This window comes from Salminus brasiliensis, chromosome 4 (assembly GCF_030463535.1).
Source record: "Salminus brasiliensis chromosome 4, fSalBra1.hap2, whole genome shotgun sequence".
Taxonomy (NCBI): domain Eukaryota; kingdom Metazoa; phylum Chordata; class Actinopteri; order Characiformes; family Bryconidae; genus Salminus; species Salminus brasiliensis.
The window spans coordinates 4,993,832-5,004,270 of record NC_132881.1 but is presented as its reverse complement, the minus strand read 5'-3'; the positions used below and the strand labels follow the sequence as shown (position 1 = coordinate 5,004,270).

The window sequence follows — 10,439 nt, the reverse complement described above, 5'->3', positions numbered from 1 at the left end:
TCATTTGACTAAACCCCAAACCCTCACCTCAGCCCAAAACCTGACCTAAGCCTCACACTGGTCTTAAACCTGACTCTGTTCCCACGAACAACCCAAACACTGTCAAGACTCCTCTAATCCCAGAGTTTCACCAGATTGCTATTTGAGCATCTGTAGACCTGCTATAGGGAGCTGAAGTGTACCCTCCAGCCAGAGTCACTGCTGTAGGTTGAATAGGTGGGTGTATGTAAATGTGCTGGTTTTTGAGACCTCTCAAGCGTCACGTTTTTTTTTTTTAAAGGCTGTTTAGCACCTTCGTTTTCATGCATTTGGCCTGAAAGAACCGGAGAGTGAACGGTAGGTTCTTCATCATTTTCTAGATGTAGGCTCTTTAGGCTCCAGATAGTCCAGATTATTGTGAGTTGGCTAGAAGCAACACTGGGTCCATCGTCCAGTTTGGACCTGTTTGAGAACCACCGGCTTTTTAAAGAACCATCCGAAAGCTGGGTGGTTCTTCTTCTAAAGAACCTTACTTGAACTTAAGAGTCAGGACAACTCAAGGAACCGTTTGAATGCTTCTGAGGATGCCGTGGTCTAAGGTTTCAATAATACTGTGTTAAATAATGTGAAGGGTCGAGCAGAAAGAGTGAGAGTGTGAGTGAGAGGGGCGAGAGAGAGAGATAGAGAGAGAGAGAGAGAGAGAGAGATGGCATGGCTGCTTCTAATGAGGCTAAGATTCTGATACTATCAAGTGGTAAGTGAGGGTGGAGGGTTGGTTTAGCAGGCCCCAAACCACTAGCGCTCACTAGCACACACACACACACACACACACACACATACTTATTCGGTTCACACACGCAGAGCCCTTTCTGCTCTTTCCTTCTCCAGGCTCTTCATTCTCTCCTCCTTCTGGTCTGGGTCTGTCTCGCCTTTCTGTTTTTCGTGTTTACTTTCTCTGGGCTCGCCTTAGCGAACTTCTCCTGGAAGCTTCCTTTTCTTGGAAGCCCGAAGGCCGTGGCTCGGCTCGACTTGACTCGGCCCGGCCGAGAGGCGGACTGGCCAATCAGAAGCACGCTGCCTGTGAAAAACAGAAGGAGAGGAGAGAACGAGAAGAAGAGAAAGTGAAGATCGAGGGGAGGTGGAAAGGGAGGGGACCGTTGCTGTGACTTCAAGGGTCACGTGACCCAGGCTCCGCCAATGGGAGGGCGGCACCGAAGAGTGGCAGGAGCATCGCGGGAGCTGTGACCTCAGACGGGAGACTGACAGGCCTGTCGCCACGGCGATCACCACGACAACGGCAGCGGCGGGCGCACACCTGGACCTCGAAGGGGCCTCCCTCAGACCACTCCAGAAACCACGCTGTTATTGCAGAAACCACCGGCGGGGCGAGAGACAGTGAGCGAGAAGGAAAGACGGGGGGAGAGAGAGCCAGAGTAAGAGAGAGAGAGAGATTTGAGAACAAGTGCTATACTACTAAGCAGGTAAGGTCACTTTCTGAGCTGTCAGAGCTAAACTGACACCCCCACCCCCACCCCCCCACACACACACACATCAGTTTAACCCCTTAAACCCTATGTAGGCCCACAGGCAATAGACATATATAGGATATAGTAGTTTCATAGTGGTTAGAGGCAATTAAGCCTAGGGTTTAAGGGGTTAAACTGTTCTTCTCCCTCTCTCTCTCTCTCTCTCTCTCTCTCTCTCTCTCTCTCTCTCGTTCTCTTTTTCTCTGTTCTCTCCCCCTATCCGGCCACTGCGCATATGCTGCTAACAGACTTGTGGCTAAAGATTCCTGTGGCGCTCTCGAAACCCCAAATTCTTGGTCGCAAGCAGCCAAGGAACTGTTGCAGCCACTTTTCTCTCTGTCTGTCTCTGTCTCTCTCTCTCTCTCACTCTCTGTGTGTCTCTCAACCTCTCTCTATCACTATCTCTCAGTCTCTCCGTCTTCGCCCTTTCGTTCTTTCTCACCCGCTGCTGCTCCATTCAACAGGCTGAGGCTTCCCGAGCTGTTAGGAGAGAGAGAGAGAGAGAGAGAGAGAGAGAGTGCGAGAGAGAGAGACAGAGAGAGAGAGGGCAGCGGCGGTGCAGGATCTACAAGCCCTCCTTGATGCGACACATGGCTTCGAACAGCATCTTTGACTCCTTCTCCAACTACCCATCCTCTTTACTCCGAGGTAGGTGACCCCCCTCCCTTCCTCCCCCCACCCCCCCGCCGTTCTAGCACTGCTTGTAGCAAGTTGTGGATGGAGAGCGTGGGCAGTGAGAGCGTGAGGGCAGTTGGTAGGGTGAGCGTTCTCGCTGTTCGCGAGCCTGTGTGTGGATATGGCCGTTGCAAGTGTTAGAGGGTGGGTCTGCTTGAGTGTGTGTCTGTGTGTGCGTTACAGCAAGTAAGCGGATGGCACTTGAAAAGAGCTGTTACAGAGGGGGACAGCTGTGGCGAGGTCCGTCTAAGCCTGGGCAAAACTGCAGGCCTGCTGTTCGGTTCGACAAACTTCAGCTACCTCAGATTTCTATGGGTCCATTCATCAGGAAATGCAGAAAAGGAAGCGGGGTTCTTTATATAGAGGTTCTTTAAACTTTGAAAAGGTTCCTCAGACCTTCTTCAGATGGTTCTTCAGGGACTAGATGTTTTTCCACGCAATTTGGCGCCACTTTTAGCAAGGAATGGGTTTGCATGGTGCTGAAATAGGGTTCTGTGATCCTTTCTGGTTTCCCATAGAACCTTTTGTCATGTTTTCATGCACCGTACAGTTTCCTCCCTTTCATCGGCTTCTCCTTAGTTGACCCTGCATCGGATAAGCATCCCTCCACATCATCCTTATGCAAGAGGCTTCCCATGGAGAAAAAACCCTTGAAAAATTCCTTGAAGTCAGGAATTTAAATAAAAAGGAACTACTGAAGGACTCAAATTGCTCTTTGAGTTGTCATGGTTCTTCATAGAACCTAGAACCCCTGCCTGTGCTAAAGAACCCTTGAAGAACTCATCTTTGACGTTTCCCAAAAAGAAACGTCGTAGTAGAACCATTTGTTTACGGATGTTTACGAAGTTTAAAGAACCTCCAAGGCCACCATTGAAGAAGCTTGATTTTAAGGAGAGTTTGGGGCTCCTCAGGTCACTTCAACGTTGGGCCACCTTCCGCTGTTCTAACTCTTAACCCTCCGCTGGCGTACATTTGTGCCTTGGTTGAACGCTGATGTCTAGTAATGTCGAGTAATGGCCTCCCCCCCGACGCCCCGTGCATTATCGGCACAAGCGCTTTCTAACAGCCGAGCGCATGGGTGGCACCACCTAGACCACCAACCTTTACTGGAACTCAGAAACCATAAAACAAAACCAGTCCACTTCTCTTCCACTTACTCCCCACGGCGAGCAGACTCGCTTTGCCTTTTTGTGGTCAGTGGGCCCTCAGGGTGAATGTGTGTGAGCCTGTGTATGTGTATGTGTGTGTGTACGAGAGAAGAGAGCACTAGGCTGCATATTACTGTCTAGATGGTTCCTTAAAAAGGGCCATTTCTTACTACAGCACTTGGGACTGATGAGCTTCTAATAGGATGAGGAAGCTGAACCTGCTAGCTAAGATGGACGGAACTACCAGCATGTCCGATTTGGAGGGTTACTGGCTCGGGCTGATTTGCGCCCACACAGGGCTGAACCGTTGCTATGCTACGAAAACGCTTGGATTAGTTCGGTGTGTACCGAAAGGTTTGTCTTTGCATTTACGAGATTTTTCCTTCGCTATCCCAAACTGTAAAGATTCGACGAATCTCGACGAATTTCCATTTGTTTATACGTTAAGTTCCACAACTTCCAGAATCGAACACCATGCTTTTACGCTGGGTACGACTTCTAAGCGTTAAATCGTTAAATACTTACGCAATGACCTGGACTGAGCCAAAGCAGACTTGCACAAGCACCACCGAAGTGGTCAAGGATGTCAAATTTTTGGGTGTTGAAAGACGACAACAACCATAGACTATGGTGGTGGTATTGCGAGACACCTCCAGTAGGCCACATCTGCAGGCAGTTCTGATGCCCACACCAAAAGCCGACCTGCAAAACTGACCCTGAAACTAATCAGCATGCGATCTTGTTTAGACGTATGGCTGAACATGGCGTATGACCAGCATCACGAGCTGTAGGGACAGCTGCATGTCATAAGACATCTAGTACAACTAGCTAGAACGTAACCGGGGGCTTTTTTTTTTTTTGGTGTGTGCTTCATAGATGAGCTGAAAGGTCATTTGGGCCCTGATTGCGGACGGCTCCAGTGATGCTCACTAAGCAAGTAAAGCCATGCAGGTCGTTGCTGGAAATTGCTGGTAGAACTGATGAAATTCTGTCTGTTTTTTTTTTTTTGGTTCGCAAACCTTGCTGATTATCAACAAGCAGCAATGACAGCATGAACGTCTGTCTGGATTGTACAGAGTGGATTGTGTTCTGAAGCCAGACAAACCAGATGTCACTTTCCCCATGTGGCAGTAGCTAAAATACAAAGGGTTTACATTTGTAATCTGTTGCTAAACTCCTGACATGGCGTTTTAATGGGAGGGAATCAGAATACGGCTCGCGAGGGCCATTAATCTCGCACGGGACAGGAGCCCTGTTTCTCACTTCCTTTCTGGGTTACAGTGACATCCAGAAGAAAGAAAAGAGAAAAGAAAAGACGAGGAAAGAGAGAGAGAGAGAGAGAGAAAGCGAGCGAGAGAGAGAGAGGGGGGAGAAAAAAAGAAAATAATGACAGAAGAGAAGAGAGAAAAGTTGAAAAATCCCCCCGCTCCACTGCGGCCTGGTTGAGTTAATAAGAGACAGATTCGGGAGAAGTAGTACCAACCCCAAATTGTTTGCAGAGTAGTTTTTTTTTTTCTTCTTCTTCTTCTATTTCTTCTTCTTTTTCCTTTTTCGCCGAGCTCCCAAGCCGCCCGTGCTGAGAGAAGGTCACGAGTGCTCACCCCCTCACTGATAGTCGTGTCGGCCTGTCATAGGAAGGGTGACTGCAATTTGTGCTCGCGATAGCATGCTCAGAAACTCATTGTGCATTTTCCTCTCATTCTCTGCAAATGAAGGAGACCACCAGGGTTTGTAAGCAAAATCTAGACAATGACTGCCATGTGTGGCTCAACTTTTCTTATTTCTTTCTTTTCTTTCTTTTTTTTTGTGGCTCATAATTACAGACATGCAGAAGAATTCTCTAACATAAACTAATGAAATGATTCTAATTAAAAAAAAACAACAACAACATATTTTTGGACTGTTCTGCAGTTGGCAGCGAAACCTGCATTGTTTCCTCCTCCTTTTCACCCTGCATCAATGAAACATTTAAAACCAGCTCTCCATTATTTGTCTCATCAGCACTAAATAAATAATTAAATAACAAATTCACAGCGAGGTTGAAAATATCTGTGCCGAACCAAAAAAAAAAAAAAAAAAAAAAAACTGACTGACAGGCGCCGTCTGAAGCCAAGCTTAAATGCCTGCCATAATCACCATTGGAACTCATTAGCAAGTATGCCATGCAATATCCTTTTTCAGCTTTGGCTTTTTGGGCTGGGAAAATCAAACTGAGGGAACCGGTGGAGAAGCCAAAGGCCAATAAGTTCCTCCGTTTGACAGTTGTTGTTTTTGTTTGTTGTTTTTTTTTGTTTGAAACATGTGAACCACCTCAAGGAAGTCGAATACCCCGGTGGTTAGTGTAACGCTGCCTCTCAAGCAGAACAATTAATGCGGTTTCATTCACAGCAATTCACAGCAATCATTTCAATCATCGATTTGAGACGTATCTTCAGAAATGAAGGACTAGTAACTGGTACGCTGGGTCGTAGGGGGTGTTAATTTAGTAAAATGTAGTAAAAGTGGATTCTAGGGTTCGAGGTAGTACCACAAATTGTCCATCATAGAGAATCCTTGTGTTTAGTGTATTTTTATAAGCATAAATAGGCAAAGTCTGAGTCGTACTACCGTTCATATGTTGTTCATGCAACAAACGTTATAAAAAAATGCTGCGTTTTTGACTTCTTCGATCAAATTTGTTACTTATCCAAATAATTCAAACAGCTGCACTGTGAAATCTGATTATTAATGGGAAAAGGCTTTGATATAATGGCAAAACCAAATGGTTTTAGTGGTTCTACGTACACAGTTAATGCATTCAGTTAAATAAACATTAAATTTTGTTTTGTTTTTTATTTAAACACACTAGAAAATCTCTCATAAGTGGATTATTCTACAATCCAAATACACACCTATGTCTTTTATTTATTCCAAAATACTACAAATTAAATTAAAAACTGCATTGCAAACTGCAAAGTTTGTGCAAACCCACATAAAGACAAATTCTCGTTTTATCAGTTGCAAAATAGTTATTTGTAAAAGTAAACGCAATCAAAATTTTTATTAATTTATTGAACTGGTATGAATTCGGGCTACGTAGCTCACTCAGAGATGGGCTACAGCTACGTATGACTGAATGGCCCACTGAATAGAGTTTATGGATGGCTCACGAACGTGGAAGAAATTTTGTAGGACTTTCTGCTACACCAAAGAAAGTTTTGGGTGGGCTAACCAGTCCATTGCTGTTTCAAAGGGCAGCGCATAAAGCTACATGACCCCTTCATAAGGTTTTCTTCACGACAGCTGACATAAACCTACATAATATAAACATTACTAAAGGCCTACTGCAACCAGCCAGCATTTTTACTGAATGTCTATGGGGGGTTTATGTCCGTTGTATTAGTAGTCTTGGCGACCAAATCCTTACTCTGTTAATACAAAATGTAATTATTATTAATAATAATAATAATAATAATAATAATAGTAAGAATGTTATTTTCATATATAAGTAATATGTTATTTTGGCTGTATTATTGTTTGCTACATAAGCTAAGTCTAATGCCACCAAATGTTTTAAACCATTAGCAAGTTAGCAACCGGTGGACAAGCTGTTAGGAATGAGCTAAATAAAATAAAAATAAACAACCTTATTTGACAGTTGCAGACTATAGGAGAGTGAGCGCGAGCGAATAACATACATGTGCATGTATATTTATATGTATGAAAGTCTGTGCGTGTGTTTGTTTTAGCGTGCTAATCTGATGCAGACCCTGTTTGCTTCTGCTGCTCACCAGCACAAACCACAATGAGGTCACACCTGCTGCTTTGGAACAACAGCTTATTAATGCTCCTCTAGTTGCTGTTTCACACACACACAAACACACACACACACACACATATATATATACACACACACACACACTCTTTCACAAATCAGCTATTAAACCGATATTCACACATATGCATTCACAAAATGTGTGTGTATGTGTGTGTGTGTGTGTTGGTAGGGGTAAAACCTACCCAAAATATATTTTGGTGTTGACTATATAATTTCAAAATGATTGAAACGATTTAAAAATGATATTTTTGTCCAAAACTGATCAGTACAGGCAGAATCATTGTAACAGGATGAGTTAGGCTAGTTGTAACAGTAAAGGTTTACATTTGCAAAATGTTTTACTTTACTGTAAAGGTTATTTATTTTTGATATATATAATAAAATATTTAAAAATATAAAAAAATATATAGATTTTTTACTTTACTTAATTATTTTTGTTTACTAAAATCATTTGTTTTCAAATAATAAATGTACCTAAATGGAAAACAGAAAATTTGAGCAAAGTTAAATATTATATATATATATACTATTGTACTTTACTTAAATATTTACTTTACTATATATATTTACTTTACTTAAATGATTTAAATTACTACAAATAAACAGTTTATTTAAGCTAGAATCAATTAGAACATCAAAATGTCAGGGTGTTAACACCTGTAAATATATAAGCTCAGCGTATAAATGTATATATATGTTCATATACTTCAAAACGTTACTTTATTACAGCCATGCAGCCACCGAGCAGAGGTGTGAGGGGTGAATTTTGTGGTTTATTCACAGAAAACTCAGTAATCCAGGACATCCATGATTAAAAAAATACGCTGCTCTTCTGTTACATGAGCTGAAGACTGCTGTAGTCGATAGACACTGATAAAAGATCGTTAAGCGGAAGTTCCTTTGACTTAATCAAAGGTAGGTTTATCTACGTGTTGACTCCAGAGAAGCCTTTCTGATGGGTTTATTTTGAACTGTGCACTCCACCTACACAGAGTACAAGCAAACTGGGACATGAGGTGAGGCGCTAGGCGGCTAGCCGGTTTCAATCAGCCACAGCGTGTGACCAAGTCTGGGAGCCTCTAGCGGTTATGTGGTATAGAGGCTGAGCGATGGTCCCAGAGTTCCCAGGCTTTAAAGACACAACTGTAGTCAACATTTCGATGTTCATGCCAAAAGGTCAGAGACTCATTTCTTGTGTAATTCTTGATCTTGATGCCAGGTACGTAAGGAAAAAGAGCCAGGTCGTGGAGAACCTACAAATGCGACAGATGTCAATCAAATGTGACACACAGCGTGAGTCATAACACTCACACTCCCTACGTTGTTATGCGTTAAAGAAATTGTGAACAAGAAAAGGAGGCCCGGTGATCTGGAGCGTTTTGGACGTTTGAGTTAGGCATGTTGACTGTGTGTGGTCTGAGTGAAAACCACTGTTGTGGTAGGTAACTGGTTGGGGGTCGGCAGTTTTGAGTAACTGTTAGGTTGGATTTTCACACAGTACTGAAAAAGTCAAAATAGTGAAACCCCTTTTTGGTGAGGGCAAACCCCCATTTAAACATCCGAGTGGTTCGTCAGGGCCTATACTGGAGAACCCTGGAAGAACCCACTTTTTCCTTAGGGGTTTATACTAGTGTTAATAGTTGGGCTGTGGTGTTTTATGGTCATGTTTATTGCATATGGTTGGATATTACATCAGTACAAACCATTAGGTTGGAATTTTTGTTTGGACTTAAATATACATAAATTCTCCTTTATTTTACGTCATATTTTAAATTTTTAGGTCAGATAACCCATTTGGTAAGTCTTTTTGGGTGTTTTTGCATGTAGCTCTTTAGTTTGTTTCCTACTAAATGAAAAAGTACACCCCCAAAACAACTGTAGAGCATCTGCAGTCATCAAAAAAAGATCTCCATAATGGGACTCCATAGTGAACCTCAGTGTAGCAATATATCAGTTGACGATGGTAATCGTTTGGTTTCAGGCTCTGGAGCATGATGAGATTTATGGCGCTTTTGACTTTTGAAGAGTTTGAACACAGCTCCTTCGGTCGCAAGGCACTCTATGACTCAGCGAATGAATTATGACTCAGCTATTGATGGGTTATCATTATGGCATCATCCTCAGTGATAACATATCAATTTCCATTTCCATTTCGGTGCTTCGTGTGAAATGAATAGGTAGCGCGTCTCCATTTATAGTCACGTCTCAATGGAGCCGGTTAATTGGAGTCAGAGCGAGTGAATGACTTAATTAGTGTTGTAATGATTTTATGAGGTTGGACTGCTGATGCACATTTACTGGGAGTTTACGAATGGGTGGATTTATGAGAGCAAACTACCACAGCATACCACCATACTCTCGTTTTAGTGAGATTCGGTCAAATGAATTCAACACCAGACCGGTCATTCAGACCAAACTTGAAGACGGGCCTATAGACCTTTATGGCCTGCAGTCCTCAGTAAAACAGAGGGTGTTGGCGTTTTTTAGCCACTCATCACAGGTAATCATGAGGAAATATGGCCGTACTCCAGTCACCCAGTCTCAATCGTGTAGACTCCTTTTTCCACTAGTGTCCACAATGTCTCAGAGCAATGTAGCATTAGCACATAGCAGTGAAGTGATTTCCCTTATCTACAGGAGCATCTTTCAAGGGGTGGGGTCTTTACACATTAGGCAACAGTCAGGTAAACAGTCAGAAGAAAAAATGTGTGTAAGGACCTGAGTCACCAAACTATGATGTTCTAGACGACTGGGTCAGAACATCTCCAAAACCTCAGACAGGTCTATAGGGTGTTCCTGGTGTGCAGTGGTCAGTACCTACCTACCAAAAGTGCTCCAAGGAAGGACAACCGTTGAACCAGCGACAGGGTCATTGCCATCTAAGGGTCATTGATGCGATCCGTGGAGGCCCGACCTCACAACTTACAAGACCTAAAGAATCTGCTGCCAACGTCTTTGTCTTTTGTTAGTCATCAGGACCCTCTGAAGGTGTCCTGTGGTATCTGGCACTGAGTCTTTGGTTGGGGGGGAATTTTACATGCCTTTTTACTGTCATTTAGCCTCAGAATGAAACTAGATCCTGATTTTATGGTGGACTCTGCTTTGATTGGTTGGTTTATGCTAGCTGAAGAGATTGTAGTAGGGTCTCTTTGGCTTAGCTTTTAGCCTAGCATGGATACCCGCTCACTTCACTGGCCTCCCTGCATCTTACTCCAGTCAGCCGTCTGCTCTGGTGCTTCGTATTTCCAGCGTCCGTGTTCTCCAGAAGTAGACGTTATGTACAGCCTCAAAAGC

General features: G+C 43.3%; 1 protein-coding gene across 2 annotated transcripts in view; it reads left to right on the top strand.

The window, feature by feature from the left end:
- The first annotated feature begins 1,266 nt into the window (after positions 1-1,266).
- Positions 1,267-10,439, top strand: part of runx3 (RUNX family transcription factor 3) — an 83,430-nt gene continuing 74,257 nt past the window's right edge. Inside the window, exons 1-2 of one of the 2 annotated variants that reach the window (XM_072676776.1) lie at positions 1,267-1,460; positions 1,970-2,153. In XM_072676776.1, the coding sequence (XP_072532877.1) occupies positions 2,087-2,153 (67 nt within the window). In that variant the 5' untranslated portion in view covers positions 1,267-1,460; positions 1,970-2,086. Of the gene's footprint in view, positions 1,461-1,909; positions 2,154-10,439 lie in introns of those variants that run through there. The other variant, XM_072676777.1, reaches the window with a different exon arrangement.